Raw genomic sequence first — 18,912 nt, forward strand, 5'->3', positions numbered from 1 at the left:
TTCCGGCCGCGATGACGCGTTTGGTGGGTGGAGTCTGTAAATGAGGCGAATTTTAGTAGCTATTTATATGTGACCTGGATGAGATGAAGGGGTGCTTGCTCTTTGGTGGCGATACTGTGGAGGTTTCCTGAGGGAGGCCACTATATACCCGGTTGAAACATTGACATGAGACCCGTGAACCTCACTGTTACTTACAGTATGTGAGCAATACAATTCTTTTATCTATTTTTGGAAAGCCCTGGTGAGAGCACTCAAAATCCAATTTCACGTCTTTCTTCAGATCTCTCTCGGGGGAAATAAATGTTGTGGTTAGTATAGGCTCAAAGAGGTCAAACTCAAAAGATCATGTTGCCAAATACATAATTTAATGAAAAAGTACTTGTAAAACAGGGACATCAGAAAAGGATCAGTCCGTCTTTTAAAATTGAATATGTACATATTTATATATGTAAAAAAAAACAAAAAACAAATAAAACAACGTTTAAAAATAGAAAGTGACTTTAAATAATCAGATGCACAGGAGATAAATAGATTTGCAGATGCAGATTATTATTTATTTTTTTGGAGGCTCCCTCATTAACTGCAGCTAAGCAATGTACACAAATGAATTGTGCCAAAGAATGATTACTAACCTTATTCCCTGCCAGACAGCGCTACCAATCACTGCAGATAGCTTAGCACCCTTGTAACACTGCTGAGGGACAATGGATGGTAATGAAGTGCAGAGCCAGTACAACGAATGCACCATTGGTTGGCTGATATTAAAAGTTAGACTGACAAGCTAAACATACTGTATTACTTCACAAATAGGGCTTCATTACTGAGCAAGGCTACCCAATAACTGCCAGTGGATTTAGACTCGGCTCAGTATGTATGAAAAGGCAAGTGCTGATATTCAACAGGTATATTAAACTATGAAAACATAGATGGGGGAGTGCATTGTATAGTAATGTGTTGATTATTTGATGGATAAATAGTATTTGGTAAATAAAGAGAGGTAAAGTTGATATTTACCTTTAAAGTGCATCAATCACTTTAATTTTACCAATATTAATAATGTGCATGTATCAATGTTGCTTCGGCATTGGGCCATACAATTTTGCAGTAATCCAAGGGGGTAGGGATTTCACATTGCATACATAAGTTATTAACAGATTAAGGATGGCCTCACTTCTCAATGGTTCCAGTTGATAGATCTACAGTATCTAGAACAGGGCTGGGCAACACCGGCCCTCCAGATGTTAGTGAACTACACATCCCAGGATGCTTTGCATTAGTTTTGCTATGTGGCCATGCTGAAACTGATGCAAGGCATGCTGGGATGTGTAGTTCATCAAAATCTGGAGGGCCGGTGTTGCCCAGCCCTGATCTAGATAGACAGATAATAGTCCTACCCCAAAATGTCGACATGCAATAGGGCGACAGTCAAGGTCAGCAGGGTCAAAATGTCGACCAGATAAAGGTAGACACGACAAGGTTGACAAGAGTTTTTCATAATTTTTTAACCAGTTGTTTGTTCTTACTTCACCTTCCATGTCAGCATAGGAGGAGGAGAATATAATAATGTGCCGAATGTATCGAGGCATGGAGCCATGCGCTACACTAATTAGGGGCTCATGTCTACACCGGTCGACAGCGCCCCCAAAAAAGTTGAAAAAAATCATGTAGAGCTTTTCATGTGTCTTCCTTTTTCCTGTTGACAGTTTGACCTGGCCAACCCTTTGGGGTGGACATAAGGACAGTCTATGTAGACATTGGGCAGTATTCAATGCTCCTGATTCACCGTTTTTTTCCCCCGGCAAATCAGGCTGTTTTCACTCCTTGCGGTGAATCTTTTCACTGAAAATCTGATTCACCCTATTCAATGTTCACTGTTCGCCGAAAGCGACCAGTGAATGCCGATCAGTTCTCCGTTTCATGCTCGCTGCAATTCGCTGGTGTATTTCAATGGGGTTTTCACTGGGATTCGAGAGTGTATTCAATGCTAGGATGGAGAACTGCTTTCAGCATGATTTTCGCCATGATTCACCGTTTTGCATTCAACATCTTTTTAAGGTGAACTGGAATGTGATCTTTTAAAATAAAGTTAATTTTTTGTTAATTGTATTCCATGAAGGGGCATGCAGCACATGAATATATATTTAATTTATTTTAATTATTATTTTTGTACTCTATTTTTGTTATACCCCTGCGGTCGCAGCCGGGGTTAAAAAAAATTGCCTCAGGGCAGTGAGCCCCTGCGGCGTTGAATAGAGTGACAGGGAGGGCTGGCAACGAATGCTCCAGCCCTCCGGAACGCAGCAAATGTACAGCAAATCCTAAACAGGATTTGCTGCACATGCCGAAAAAAGTAATTGAATACTGCCCATTGTCTATCTGATAATCCACACCCCTCCCCACAGATCACAGGATCTTGTTTGATCTCCACAAGCCAAACAGGACCCAGCATTGTGAAATTGTACACAAGTAACAACTGTGCAATTTGCCTAGCATATGTTGTTGTATATAGTCAGAAACTGGACCAGCGCCATCTTACTTAAGAGGTATTTTCATTAATCTCGCACACAGGGACAGAGCCCAATGGCATTATTGTCTTCACGTGATGCATTCTGGGGCTTAGATGCGGTGGGTGACTCCAACCTAGAAAAGCCTATGGGCTTCCTTACGTTTCCGCATTATCGTCTGCGAGAGATCTAATCGGATCCCTCCCAGCACCCCTTGTGACCGCCAACATATTTTTTTATCTGCAGAGCTGTCCTTAGCATTACTAATCACATAGGTTAGTACATGTGATTATCATGGCCAGATGTACCGCACCATGGAAGCGATGCTTAGTACATCCCACCCAATGAGAGATATGTTGAATTAATGATGGTGCATATTCAGGACAGATATAAAGAGTGAAGCATACTGTAGTGTACATTTTCAGTGCTCTTTTCCAGGTGAAGTGCAGATCATGTAGAGGATTCTACATACTTCTGTCACATACTTAGCTCATGTATACGGGTGACAACGACTGGAACTTGATAAGTAAACGTACATCTTTGTAAACAATATTCACACATTGGCATCTGGTACTTGACTGGTTAATGTATTTACAAATTCATTGCACAATTAGCTATTTCTGTACATTGCCATGAAAAGCCAGCCGGTGAAAGCTGGGTATATACAGAAACATGAATCATTGCTCCCACTGCTAGCCAAGATATTTAAAAGCATAGTAAATCGTGGTAGGGGGTTTTGTCATCCCATAAATTAAGCGACACTTATATTTTCTGATCCAGTTTGTTAAGAACATTTTGGTGGTACAAAGAATATAAAATTGTAATTGTGCATATAATTCTATTGTTGAGTTGACAATGCAAACACATCCTTGGAAAAGCATTCTATGCTAAACCCAAAGGTTTAGATGAAACATAAAATACATTTTCCAATATCACTGTACTTCCGTTTCTGTTACAGGCTCTGTTTTTGGCATGTAAATATGCACTAGCACACAAGATATATCGGAGGTACACTAAACACACTATCACCTCTGTCCTGAACTGTGTGGAATCATGTTCTTTTTGCTTCTACTACGACTATTTCTAGAAGAATCTCTGTTAGGACTTTCCTGACTTGAGCTGACTCTCCTTAGTCGCACATGGTCCTTATTCTCATCACTTTCAGCTTCAGAGTCACTTAATTCTAGGTCAGGACAATAGCCATCACTGTCCTGGTAAGGTGTACCGGATGACTGGCAATCAAGAGGCTGTTTTTTCCATAAGCGTTCTTTTGCCGATTGCCTCCTTTGAGGCTTTTCACAGCTCCTGAGATCTTCTGCGGTCCTAACTAGGCTATTTGTGGTCTCTTTGAAGGATCTGCTAAACTGTTCCATGTTACATTTTCTGAGAGTGCTGTGGCTAGACAAATGAGTTGAGATTAAAGACTCCTGCTCATGTGAAATCAGGCTGGAGCTGTCTCTCTGACTTTTGTCACCAGCAGAACGTAACACTCCATTCGATTTTGTTGACCTCATATGTTCATTCTGCACTTTTCCACTTCCATTTGAAGACTGTCCATGGATTACAGCTTGCAGAGACAAAGGTTTTCCTGAGCTCCTGAAACGTGAAGCATGCTGGGACCCTGACTCCGGGATCTCTACCCGGGGATTATTAGTTTCTAGCAAGCCATTGCTTCTTTGATCAGAGGCATATCTGGAGTAGTGCTTAGTGTGGAGTTCAGTAGACACCTTCTGTAGCTCTCTGCTAGCAACATGATGTGAGCTATTGCAATCAACAAGGCCGGATCTGTTTCCAGTTTTCACAGAGTTTTTCTTACATTCAAATGGGGAGTATTTGGGCATTTTCAACTTCAAAGTGATTCTTGGAGGAGGATAGAATAATGTATTTTCAAGAGCACTTGATAAAGGTTGTCCTAAACACATGAAAGAAAGAAGGACAAAATGTTAGCAGATAAACTGGGTGTTGTAATAAATATATATGCTGGAGCGGCATTCATCCACATGACCGTTTAAATTGTGACCATAAAACCAATTTGATTATAACTGGACAAAACCGTAAAAAGTTCCAATTTAATTGCACAGAGCACTGGAGTAGTGGTACAATGACAGCAAAATAACAGGAACTTATTTTATTTTTAATGGTGAAAATTGTTTTTGCAGGTGAACTGTACAGTCAGACTAGTAAAAACACCTGGCTAAGCATACTTAAATTCTGGTCAAAAAATAATGTAAAAAAAAAAAAAGGGGGGGGGGGGTCACAAACGTACTGCTGTGGATTTACGGGGCACCACGTGAGCGGACCAGTCCCAAATTAAATGACTTAGGCCAGTTCCTTTGTAGACACGACAAATAGCCTTAGAGGTAGTATGCAGCAATTTACATACTAGATTGCATTTGGGCCCGCTTATCCCTCATCTACAGAGTTACGGTAGTTGGCAGAGTATAAGGAAAGTTGTGTGCCCTATCCTACTCTGACTCTCTCTGGCCCTCCCATCATATTTTACATTTTCCGTGTCTGTCTATTAGGTTTTCTATGTTTACCCCTGTCTCTGTCATCCCACCTGTGCCTCTATAATCCCCGCTGTGTGTATCCTGCCTCACACTGTACCACCAACCCCATCTGCTGCTCCTCCTTTTTCTCCCATCTACTCCCACTATAGGCTTGCACTACACCTTCTCCCCCTCGGTGTGTCTTTCTTCCCTCCTCTTCTGCTCAGTGTAATAGGTCAAGTCAGTGCTGGTAGCTATTATTTATTTATTAACAGTTTCTTGAGACAGTGATACAACAAACAGGGTATTTACAGACAGTCAAAAGGTAGAAGGGCCCTGCTCACAAGCTTACAATCTATAGCTGCTGATCAGAAGTGGCATGGAGTCCACAAAAGCACAATTTGCTGATTATACTAGGTTTTGCCAAGTGTTCAACACAGACTGCAGCAGTCCCTAGCGTTAACTCTTGATAACTAGTACCATTTTGGCTATAACCATTATGTTCCTGTGTATAGGACGCTATGAAAAACAAGCGGGATGGACGGAAATGGAATTGGAGATAATCCAAACCATCCAAAGCTTGTGTCAAGAATATCAATTGGTTTCATGTATTCAGACTGCAGCCAGAGCAGTGCTGTCACAGAGTGGCCTCTATGTGGCTGCCAAGTTACATGGCTGCTGCTACCTAGTTACAGCACCTGGCTAGCTCAGCACAGTGCACCAGTATGCCAGGGCTGACTAGAACAACAATGAACCCATAGAAAGAGTTTATGCATACGTGCAGAGGCTTCTCCTCTACTCCATCTCTAACAGAACATATTCCAGTGATCCACTTCACTAATTTTAGCAGCATAAATCAAATTCTGAAAATGACAGTGTGTGTGGCTGGAAATAAACATGTGCCTACTGGCATTTAATGAAACTAGTTTCTGAACTGCAAACTTTTAGCAAAACTGTGGAAATACTGGAATTAGCCCATGCTAGCTAAGATGGCTGCCCAAATTCCCAAACAATATACATAAAAGATGTACAAGTTCAGCACAGACTGACATATACTATAGCCACAAACGTTAGAAACAAAGTGCTCTCAGTTCAAGGATTTGATTGTTAAAAAAATAAAATAAAATCAACACACTCATAAAACAAAGTAGTTGCTTATGTAAGCAAATTACTAATAACATTAAAAATATATAATAGTAGTTTTACAGAACTGAAGTTTCTAGTACACAGCATACTGTCTGTTCATACAGGTATATATTAGAAGCTCATGAGCAGGGCCCTCTTACCTCTTTGTCTGTTATTACCCTGTCTTATGTTATTACAATTATTGTTATTACCATTTTTGTTGCCAATTGTAAACACACACTTACATTCATACATATTATATATACACACATACATACATACATACATACATATCTTGGCATATTAAAGAATTGCAGCTGTGCCTGCTGCCCTCCTCAGGAATGCCATTCATACTGTAGCTTGTGACAAGGCGGAACGCGACAAAACACACCAAAAGGCATGATAACTGTGAACATTGAAACATTAAAGCAATCCTGCCATGTGGTGTATTCTTTTTCCCGAGTGCCGCCTTGTAACATGCTAGAATTCTATAGATCAGGTTTGTTTTTACGTATATTAGTATTTTAGACCCATTTAGTGTTTGTCAATTTGCTAGCTATTGTGATCAATATTGCAGGGGCTCGACTACCAACAGAGCTACAGTATTGTACAGATATAGCCACAACCATCATTGGTGCAGTCATGCCTTCCAGGTACCCTAGTCGCTCCATAAGGATGGCACGTTAAGGTGCAATAAGGCATGAGAAGATCCAAAGCATGTAATTACACTGCTTCACCGCTGGGTGGCAATGGCTCCACTAATGAAAACCACAGAACAGTGCGGTGTAGCAGCAGATGGATATGGCATTACATAATACAATGTTCACGTAATGTACCGTATGCCCGACAAGCAGCCCAGTGCACATTACAGTAAATACCAGTCCTTTTCAATACAATAGTATTGTTCATTCTAGCACCCGCTATATTTGAAAACCCATGCAGTTCCTCTTCCCTGCCTGGGGTGTTGCTGTCTGCTGTTGTGCTTCAAGCACAGTATATCAGCACTGATATGCAAACCAGACATGTGCTAGAAACACCACAGCAGACAGCGACACCCCAGGCAGGGAAGAGGAACTGCATGGGTTTTCAAAGATATCGGGTGCTAGAATGAACACTACAATACACCTGGTAGCTTTATCAAAATATATAAAGCTACCAGGTGTAATGAAACACGTTAGGAGGATACTATTGTTCCACCATTCAGGATCCATGAACTATAAGCAGATCTTTTATTGGAGCTATGAGTTAAATCCACTACAGCATTTTATTCGCATGAGGAGTTGGTAATTTGTGTAATCCTGGGCCACTCCATCAAACCCCCCCCCCCCCCCCTTGTTTTTCCTTGGTTTCATTTTTCAGGACTGACTATCCTGATCACAAGCAGCAGCTGGTAAAGACCACTCATAGTAACCGCCTCTGACCCAGCCGCACTTGTCAGGTCTGGCACACATTTTCTCTGCGATGGATAACCCTGAACATAATTTCCTTGGTGGTAGTTACTTCTCCTAGAATGGTTGAAGAATTACTGCCACAAGGTGCAATTAACCATTTTTCCATATCTAAAAGGATAACATAGTTCTATAAGCCAATCCAGCTTTCTTGACAAAGTTGCACTATTAAGCAACAATCAGTAAACAGTAGCACCAACAGCGGTGTGGAACAGGTACTCTTACCTAGGTTTGATGGAGAGGCCCTGGATATCCCGGGTTCTTCGATCCCCCTGCCCCCTTGCAGAGAGCCTTACTTCAGGAAAGAGAGAAAAGACTGCTGCTGCAGCAGCCTCTCTTCCCAGCTGTTGTGTACTTGGTTGTAGAGAGGTAGCTGCAGCAGTCAGTCCTCTAACCTCCCTGTGTGGGGCAGCGATCACACCCACCTTCATTTCACAGCTTCATTTAAAATATAATATTTAATACTCGCTAAGGAGGAGACTGTTTCCTTTTCCCGGCCTGGCAAAACTGTCAGCAGCCCGGTCAGTATAACACCAGCTGCAATTCCTTACACAAATTAATTTATTGTAGATACAATTAGCCTGGTCAAGGACTTCCGAATAGAGGGTTACCTGCTGCCATCTCCTGATTGACCAGCTGTACTTGGAGATTGAAGATTTGCTCATGTACTTTGCTGTGGGACAATTTGAGTTTTTCTCTTCGATTTACCATGTAGCAAAGGTTTCTGACCTGTCAATATAGAAGACATAAATAAAAATCAATTTGTACACATGCTTTAGTTATCTCTTAAAAAGGACATCAGCCACAAATTGATAAATGTTCTTAATAAATGGGACTGTATATGCTAGACATTATTTTATGGTGTTACTCTGAGGAGAGTATTAAGAATTTGGGGAGCTGTGTCTGCTATCGCTTATTCCACTTTCTTTTCGGTTTAGTTTATTGTGACTGGGCAATGCTCTTAATTATGTAAACCAAATGCCAAATATTAAAGGGCACAACAATGTTGCTGAACATTATGCCAATGTGACCTACTTTATCAGATACCAGGAGTGCTGTACTGTATGTACAGAGCGGGCACACAGAGATCCAGATGATGTGTGTGTACAGTATAAATGTCAAGGTGTGAGAGCGCAAAACGTTGGCCCACTTTTTTTTTGCTAATAAAACCTAAAGAAAATACATCCTGAGTGCTGCTGTTTGTTTCATATTGATGAGTGATTAACCTACCCAGAAGGCACTGGTGATATGATTGAGGGAGTTCCCAACCGACTAAGAGCATTCATCCATACACTCACATATATACGATACCACACATACAGGAGACTTCCTAGAAATAGTGCAGTATAATCCTGTGTGTGTATATCTGGGTTCATTTTGTAATTACTATTTCTATGATCACAACTGCTTTCTTCTTTGGTGAATCTAGACCCGTGATGGTGACTGTCTCGCCTTTAGAAGCTATGAATTGCTTGGCAGGTGAGCTTTAACCAGGTAACATTTTCAGATTGAGGGGGAGATTCTCTAAGCTAAAAATGCGGTAAAAACCCTGTTACCGGGGTTTTTACCGCATTTTGGGAGCATCCCCCACCTGGTTACCGCGGCATCGCCAGAAAAATCTGGCGATGCCCCATAGAAGCCAATGGGCTTCTAACCGCATCCCACCGTCGCCCCGCAACAACCCCCCGCACGGACCCCTGCCGCCCCCTCCCCTGTGTCCGGGTAGCACAGAGCTGTGCTGCCCGGACCTGTGACCTCCTCCCTGCACTGATCCTCTTCAGGGTGCAGGGAGGAGGAGAGCCCGGCGCAGCAGCAGCGCCGGGTGTGGGAGGGAGGGGGGGGCGCCGGGATCTGCTAGGACCCGACGACTCTCACCGCATGGAACAGCTCTTAACGCCTTTGCTATAATTATCGCATATGTTACAACATATGCGATAATTATAATTGCGAAGAGATGCGAAGGGGGGCGGAGATTCTTAGAGAATCTCCCCCTGATTATGAGGTTATAGCAGTTGCCAGGTTCCCAAGGCCCAAATGTAATAGGGTGTGAGAATCAGAAAGTGAGAGATTTGGGGAGAGTTTTCCCTTTTTTTTTTTAAGCTGCAATCCTTTGTACTGCAAAACCAGGTTGATTTTGACATGTAAATGATTGCTGCTTTAAAAAAACTCTCCCAAAATATCTCACTTGGGGCCTTATTTTGGTTCATTCTTTCTGACAAAAACATCGAATTATACTCACCGATAATTCCTTTTCTTCTTAGAGATCCCATGGCAGCCATACTTAGGGATATTTCCCCTTTCCTCAGCTTAGACAGGGTGATTTTTTTCCACGTAGGCTCCGCCCACCTCAGGTGTATAGGCCTACTCCTCCCCTTCCTCTATGTCTTTTGAATGTCTCCTACTCACTCGGAAATAAATCATCCAATACATAGGGAGGGATCTTTTTTGTGGCTGCCATGGGATCTCTAAGAAGAAAAGGAATTATCGGTGAGTATAATTCGATGTTTTCTTCTACGATCCCCATGGCAGCCATACTTAGGGACATACCAAAGCAAAAAAGGGCGGGAGACCATATCAATGCAATATTATTTATTTAAGGCACTTTTCAGTACATTTCCCCCGAAGTGGGCGGAAGGAATGTGTAAGGCATAATGCCTAGTGAAAGTATGCACAGACGACCAGGTCGCGGCTTGACAGATGTCGACGAGGGAAGCTTGAGCCTTCCTAGCCCATGAGGCAGCCATCGCTCTTGTCGAGTGTGCTTTTACGATCTGTGGAACAGTTCTTCCTTCTTGTTCGTAGGCAAAGATGATGAGACTCCGAATCCACCTTGCCAAGGTTTGTTTAGAAGGCACGAACCCTTTGTTTGTTCCTTCCGTAACAACAAACAAATGTTTTGTTTTTCTAATTTCTTCAACTCTTAGAAGATAAAGCGAAATAGCTCGCACTAAGTCTAAAGAATGCAATTCTTCTTCCTCAGGATTAGCAGGATCATCATAGAATGTTGGCAATATAATCTCTTGATTCAAATGGAATCTGGATACAACTTTTGGAAGAAAGTCTGGATGTGTTCTTAACACCACTTTATTTGGAAACATACTCAGGTAAGGTTCCTCTGCCCATAAAGCTTGGATTTCACTAATCCTTCTGGCCGATGTTATCGCTACCAGGAAAACGACTTTCCAGGACAGATATTTAAGCTCTGCATGTGACAAAGGTTCAAACGGTGCTTGCATGAGGGCATTTAGTACAATGTTGAGATCCCAAGGTACTACCATAGATTTTCTGGGAGGCCGCATCTTCTTTATGGCCCTACAGAATCTGATCACTATCTCTTCTTTTGCCAACTTGCGATCTAGCAATACGCTCAAAGCTGATATCTGACACTTCAATGTGGAGACTGCTAGGCCCATCTGGAACCCCTCATACAGGAACTGTAGGATCCGAGCTGTATCAGTCTGTGAAATGAGAGTGGAGTCATTCTTCCATAGCAGGAATCTACGCCACACCCTATAATAGGCCAAAGAAGAAACTTCTTTCCTGGCCTTCAATAGAACATCCGCCACTTGCTCAGACAAGCCATTCTGCATCAGGAATTGCCTCTCAGCTTCCAAGCCCTGAGACAGAATATCCCTGGATTGGGATGATGTAAAGGTCCCTGATTCAAGAGATCTGAAGATATTGGGAGGATCATAGATTCTCGTATCGCTAGTTTGAGTATTGCAGGAAACCAAGGTCTTCTCGGCCAGAATGGTAATATTGCTATTACTGATACTCCGTCTTCCTGCACCTTCTTCAGTACTCGACCTATCATCTGAACCGGTGGGAACACATAGCCCAGTTGACAATCCCATTTGACTGAGAACGCATCTGTTGCTGTCGCTGTTGGAAGATAGAACCTTGAGTAAAATCTCTCTACCTTGTGATTCACATGAGAGGCCATAAGGTCTATATCTGGCTTCCCAAACCTCTTTATGACCTTCTGAAAGACTGAAGTTTTCAGCGCCCATTCTCCAGGTAGAACTTCCTTCCTGCTTAGATAGTCTGCCACTATATTCTCCTTTCCTGGCACATACAGTGCTGAGAGGGATATCAAGTTCTTTCTCGCCCAAGGAACTATCTTTTGCATAATGTCCATCAAGTCTCTGCTTCTCGTACCCCCTTGATGATTGAGGTGTGCTACCACCGATATATTGTCCGAGAAGATCTTGAGATGCTTGCCTTCTATCAGGGACTTGAACTGACAAATAGCTCGCCATACTGCTAGGGCTTCTCTCACGTTTGACGTCAGCTCTGATTCTTCTTGAGACCACCTTCCTTGAATGTTGTGTTCTGCAATATGCGCTCCCCAACCCACCAGGCTTGCATCTGTAGTAAGATTGATGAACCGGGGTAGATGAAGGTCTGTCGACTTGAGTTCTAGATCAGGTGTCCACCATTTTAGGGAGTCTTTTACCTCCCTTCCCAAGAGAATTCTTTCTTGGTTGTTCTTTGACAACCTTACATACGGCAGGAGCTTCCACTGAAGGGGACGCATGTTCCATTGTGCCCAAGGCACTGTTCCTATCGCCGAGGTCATCATTCCCAACAATTGAAGGCCTAGGCCTAGATTGATCGATTTCTTGTGTCGAAGTTCTGCAGCCAAGGTTTGTATCTTTACACACCTTTCTTTGGACAAGGAGACTCGAAATTGAGCAGTATCGATTAATACTCCCAGGAACTGTATTTTCTGTGATGGCTGTAGTTGACTCTTCTTGATGTTTATAACCCAGCCGTGTTTCTCCAGGTAGTGTATCACTGTTGACAAACTTCGTCTTGTCTGATCGACAGAACTTCCTGCAATCAAAAGATCGTCCAAATAGGGCCATATCTGTATTCCTTTTAGTCTCAATTGTGCCACTAAGACAATCAGCATCTTTGTGAACACTCTGGGCGACGAAGTGAGGCCAAAGGGGAGACATCTGAATTGAAAATGATGACCCAACAGGTAGAATCTGAGGAACCTTCGGTCTGACTGATATATGGGTACGTGGTAGTAGGCGTCTTTTAAGTCCAGAGAGACTAAGAAATCGTTCTTCTTGATCCCTGCCAGTATGGATGTTAGAGTTTCCATCTTGAATCTTGTCTTCTTCAAATACATATTTAGTCTTCTTAGATCTAGGATAGATCTGAAATCGCCTGAGTGCTTTTTTACTAAGAAAAGATTTGAGTAAAACCCTTTCTTCCAATGTGCTCTTGGTACAGCTTCTATTGCTCTTGATTGCATCAGTTGGTCCACTATCTTTGTTAGAGCTACTCTCTCCATCCTGTTCTCTGGAGGACGAGACTTCATAAACTTGTTTGCTGGTTGATAACTTTGGAATTCTAAACGATAACCTTGTTTCACGACTGTGATCACCCACTTGTCGTGGATAGACTCTTCCCAAATGCTTGCGAATTCTAAGAGTCTCGCCCCCACTTGACCTGATTGACGATAGTCATTGTCTTGGATTTCCTCTGTTCGCACCTCGAAAGGAACTACGTGACAGAGCACCTCCTCTTCTATTATACTGTCGCCCCGGTCGATAACTTCTGGCGTCTCTGAATTGCTGTCTAGATGAAGTAGGAATAGGAAATTTATTTTTCTTATCCTGGGGCAGGCGAACAGATTTTCCTCCAGTTATTCTTTGGATCATAGCATCCAATTTCGCCCCAAACAAAAAATTTCCCTCGAAGGGTAGTGACGCTAATCGATTTTTTGAATTTGCATCCGCACTCCAATTCTTCAACCAGAGAGCTCTTCTGGCTACTACCCCTGCTCCCACAGATTTAGCAGAGAAAGCAACTATGTCTAGAGAAGCTTCACATATATATTGTATAGTCTTTTGCATAATCTCCAGATTTTTCAACAAGTACTGCCTAGATATTTTCTCTTCTATATCTTTGTGCATTTCAGTACTCCATAATCTGAGCGCTCTAGCTGACGACGCCACTGCTATACCTGCTCTCATAGAAATGGATGATGCCATGTGTGTTTTCTTCAATGAATTCTCAATTCTTTTCTCCATGGTATCTTTAAAGGAAGCACCATCTTCTAAAGGAATCGTGGTCTTAGAGGTAACTTCCGCCACCGCAGCATCTACTTTAGGAACTTCGCACCAGCTTAATAACTGCTCATCTTTAAATGGATACATCTTTTCAATCCTGGGTATCTTACCCAATCTTCTATCTACTGACAACCATTCTTTGGCAATCAGCTCCTTCATCACCCGATGAAATGGAAAGAATCTGCCAGCCTTAGTACGGTCTTCAAACAGAATATCCTGACTATCCACAGGCTTATCAGGCTCCTTATAGTCAATAGCTTTATGTATGTATTTTAACACGCTTTGAACTAACTCCAAATTAAAAGAGCTCTTCTCTTTAATTTCCCCAGATTCTTCACCTGAAGAAACATAGACCTCCTCTTGTTTATCTTCAGATCTATTATCATAATCTAAACTTGTTTGAGACCTAGACCTCTTAGCAGACTGTAACTGAGTAAGCTCCTCCTTAGTCACAAAGGATTTCTTCATCCAATCCATCAACTGGGATAACATTTCTGATTGATTGTCTTGTGTCAGAGTTTTAGTACATTCTCCACATTTATTGCCTTTGTAGGAACTGGGTAATACTTTATTCACAGGTGACACAATTGATTGTAGTATGCTTCTTCTTGGAAGAACATTTCTTGCTTGGAGAAGAAGGCACACTGCAATATATATATATATATATATCTATTACTAACTGAAAATAAAATATTTTCCTAAAGCACAAACAACAATCTGCAGGCTCACCTCGCTAGAGCAGTATCAGTCTTATGGGGGGAAGGATCCATGATGCGCAGCAGCAGCAAACACTCCAGTATATACAGGGACCGTGAACAACTGAATAAACCAGCATGGGCTGCCTGATTTATATCCCCAGCTGTATACCCGGAAGTACTCTGTAGCGCAGGTCACTAGACCTATTAAAATGCCCCTCATTGAGCCGCCCTCTGGGCGCAATAACGGAGACCTCACTTCCGGTACACGCGCTCCGGCGTGTGACGCTGCCGGCATGTACTGCTGTCTCCCTGTGCTGTGAGACAGAGGATACGCGTCAGACGCTTGTGTCGAGCTGACCGCTGGAGCGGGGATGTGACTCGCCGCCCTGCAGACCCAGACCTTACCCTGACAGTCGGGGAGACATCGCCGCTGACAGGTGACTTCTTCTATACGCCGTATACGTATCTCCATAAGTGCAGGGTAGAGCTGAAACAGGTCTCCCTGCATCATCTTCTTCTTCCCCCCTGCTAGGTGAGCCCTGAAAACAAAAAATAACACCCTGCCCTGTCTAAACTAATAGGAGACAGGAAAAAAGACATAGAGGAAGGGGAGGAGTAGGCCTATATACCTGAGGTGGGCGGAGCCTACGTGGAAAAAAATCACCCTGTCTAAGCTGAGGAAAGGGGAAATATCCCTAAGTATGGCTGCCATGGGGATCGTAGAAGAAATCCTTCTTAGATGGACAAAACCATGTGCACTGCAGGGGGGCAGATGTTACTTGTGCAGAGAGAATTAGATTTGGGTGGGGTTTTACTTCAAAGTGAGATCTATATTGCAGTGTAAAAATAAAGCAGTCAGTATTTTCCCTGCACAGAAACAAAATTACTCACCCAAATCTAATTCTCTCTGCACATGTTACATCTGCCCCCCCTGCAGTGCACATGGTTTTGTCCATCTAAGAAGGATTTTGTCAGAAAGAATGAACCAAAATAAGGCCCTTGATTCTCCCACCCTATTACATTTGACCTCAAGTGTCTGTGTGATAAAGTAGGACTTGATAACCAACTCTAGACCTTTAATCCTTAATTGGTCTTGGAAAAATGTGTGATGTGATCCCGATTTTTTTCCTAACCAGCTAACACTAGGCTTGACCAGCTGGCACTGGTCCCCATAAAATATATTGTTGTGGGGGATCCCCCAGAGTTTTTCGCCAGCTAGCTCTAGACCAGTCAGCACAGGCCTGGAATCCCTAACAAGAGGGTCCCACAAAAGAAATACAGCCCCAACTAATAAAAACAAGCAGCCCTTTGCTGTTAGAACCAGGGACATTTGTACACTCCCAGGCAAGGACATATAATGGGTGGCTGGGTTCAGGGGGGATCCAGAGCACGCCACACACCTTGCACCCATTCACAATACTTACCTCTCTGTCATCACAGCAGAAATCACTGGGAGTAGGTCATGTGGGAAAGGGTGTTATAGCAAAGCTTGTTGGAGTAGCCTGGTGATGCCCCAGATCAGCTGCTGAAAGGAGAAAAAGGTCCCCCCTTTGCAATTCTGCTAAAATCATGGACAAATGCAAATTTGACCCATAATGGACTATGATTTTATATTGTCCTGTTTTATCTATATTTTCTTGTGTAATACACAAAGCAATGATTAAGGATTTACATAGGACACTAAAGTATTCTGCAGGAGAACATATATTTAAGACAGTAAATAACCAAAAGCAAACAAAAGTAAACTCTCCCTGAACATTAAAGTTCTATTTAACGGGGCCACAAAAGTTGAGAGAGTTGTGTCAATTAAGGATGGCCATGGTTGCCATTGCCATGGATGGTAATAATTGCAACTGGCCATCAAAGGTGCAATAGATGACCATTGATGGTTTTACCTATGGATGGTTAGCCATTTTCTTTGACCGATTGGCCTGTGGGCTAATCAGAACCTGGGGGTGGTGCTTTATGGATGCTGGGGGCGGAGATATTATCTATGTTCCTTGGGGGAGAAAAAAAAAAACAAAAAACAAAATCGGTAATGCTTGCCTTCGATGGAGGGAGACCATCTGGTTCTCCACCACTGATGGCAAAACTATTCTACATCAGCCATAAACCATCAATGATTTTGAATCATCGATGGTTGACGGACATCTCTAGTGCCAATAAGCCTGGTGGAGGATAGGTTGGGACAATGCAGAGGGGGCATTACTAAGCCTGCTCCACATTATCTGGGTCTGTAAACCATAGTAATGTAGCGTTGAGGTCTGTGAATAAAGAAAAACGCCTTGTGGTTTTGGTGGAGGAAAGGTTGTAACTTTGTTTCAATAACAACTATGGATACATCACGCTGTACCAAACATTGGAAGATTAATCATGCAAAAAGATACTGATCCTAAGCACACATCTGCATTGTGTAGAATTTTCTGCTTTTTCTGCTCTTTACTCTTAAAATAATTGATACTAACTATGACTTGGCCTCCTTACACAACTGATCTTAATCCCACAGAGCAACTCTGAGATGAATTAGACAGAAAAGTTTGTGTAATTGCTCCAACAAATGATAAAAACGTATAGGAATGTCTAAACGAGGCCTGGAAAGGCATAAACTTACAAGACTTAAGAAAAGTTGGTGCCTCAAATTCCCAAATTATGTGAAGTGATATGCACCAAAGGTGGACGCAATGATGAAATTTATGTTACACTATAAAATTATAATTATATTTTTATTCGTTCACTACATTTTGTAATTTATTATATATTTTCCAAAGACTTTTGCACGCTAGTGTATATACACACAGACTTTTAGATGAATACTGTATATACAATGAATAACAAAGTAAATATAAATCTACAATTTATGCAAATTCGGACAGAGATTTTTAGTGCTTACCACATATATGGGCGTTTTCATTTCTTGCATTATTTTGTGTTCACAGTAGAATACATTAACTTCCATTAAGCCTTATTATGATCATCAACCCTTCACATGGAAAGCCCCAGACAGAAGCCAATAGAAATATAAAAGGCCTGACTTACTCTTTCTAGGTCTTGCCTAAGGTGCATGAACATCCTCATCCTGGTATGAATGCTGTCCTCCTTGGGTTGTATCAAACCATTCTGTTCATCCTCTTTCGGAGGCAACAGCGGTTTGTTAAAATTACTTTTCCGTTTTAACTTCCAAAATGAATAAATGAAGTCCACAGCAAGTTTGTGCAACCCCAGCTCAGCTGCCACGTCATCTACATTTACCATAGTGTAAAAGTCTTCCTCCAGTTCCTTCAGCTTCTGGGCCCGCAGGCTGGTCTTTTCACTCTCACTCTGTCTGGTGTCAATGAGGGCTTTGTCAGGCTCATCCGGTTCTCCTGCTGGACAATGCTTGTTCTTACTGTGCTTTAAGCAATAAGACTTAAACTTTACTTCATCGCCTTCATCGAGTATAGTCTTCATGTCCAAACTTTGTTCAAAGGCGCAAGTGACGTGAAAGGGTGTGATGCAGCTTTTAACTGAGCACTAAAGAGATAAGATAGTGGAATGAATGACCACAAATAAGATCATAAACTCAAAAGGCATGGAGTAAAATAATAATTTGAATATACTGTACTACAGGTTGAGTATCCCGTATCCGTGCATCCCTTATCCGAATTATTCCAAAAACCGTGGTTTTTGGAATCATTCCAATTTTTTATTTTTTTTACCCCCCTAACCCTCTTTTCATACTTACCAAGTCCCAGGGCGTCCACAGCAGGCCTCCGGCATCTTCTCCAGGGTCTCCAGCGGTCCCAAGAATGCATTGCGCGAATGTGCGCGCGCGCGCACACCGGTGACACTTGCGCAATGCATTCCTGGGACCGCTGGAGACCCAGAGAAGATGCCGGAGGCCTGCTGTGGATGCCCGGGGACTGCGTGGACGCCGAGGGACCACCGGACACCATCAGGGGACAGGTAAGTATGCCTAAAAAAATTATTCCAAAAACTGAAAAATTCCCCTATCCGGAATGCTCGTGGTCCCGAGCATTTCGCATAGGGGATACTCAACCTGTATATATACAAACATTACCAAAACTATAAATATGCATTTAATACTACACTGATATGACAAGGTTATGCAGGTTTGTTTTTCACTTTTCTATCTCAGAATTATTTTGTTACTTTAATAGATAGCAAACAGGCATAACTACAGGAGGCCATACATTGTGCAATGTGGAGGACTACAGTGTTTGAACACAGCTGAGCAACAATTATTGTTCTACCCAGCATCTGAAATCTCCCAGGAGGCCCGACAGTGCAATAATTGCTGTTCAGAGCGGACAGTGCATATACAGTACTTACATTACTGGGACCTCTCCTGAGGGGAGAAGTTGCAGTCGACCACTCTTGAGCTGCCCGTGACATACATATATATATGCGGGCCCGTAGCATGTGATATATATATATCGCATGCGATCCCATTCCTCAATGCTGGGAGGCTTACAGAGTCAGAGGTTTGATGTGCGGTCCCCGACCTAATGTTAAGCACATGCAATTTGACCATTTTTCTCAGCCCGATTCCTCTGAATTGGGTG

At 42.5% G+C, this 18,912-nt stretch overlaps 1 protein-coding gene across 1 annotated transcript in view; it reads right to left on the reverse strand.

The window, feature by feature from the left end:
• Window positions 1–346: 346 nt before the first annotated feature.
• Window positions 347–18,912, reverse strand: part of JADE3 (jade family PHD finger 3) — a 50,752-nt gene continuing 32,186 nt past the window's right edge. Inside the window, exons 9-11 of the mRNA XM_083168749.1 lie at window positions 17,387–17,860; window positions 8,178–8,295; window positions 347–4,416 (exon numbers count right to left, since the gene is read on the reverse strand). Of these exons, the coding sequence (XP_083024875.1) occupies window positions 3,530–4,416; window positions 8,178–8,295; window positions 17,387–17,860 (1,479 nt within the window). The 3' untranslated portion in view covers window positions 347–3,529. The remainder of the gene's footprint in view (window positions 4,417–8,177; window positions 8,296–17,386; window positions 17,861–18,912) is intronic.

The sequence above is a fragment of the Crinia signifera genome, chromosome 2 (genome assembly GCF_055691185.1).
Source record: "Crinia signifera chromosome 2, ASM5569118v1, whole genome shotgun sequence".
NCBI classification, from domain to species: Eukaryota; Metazoa; Chordata; class Amphibia; order Anura; family Myobatrachidae; genus Crinia; species Crinia signifera.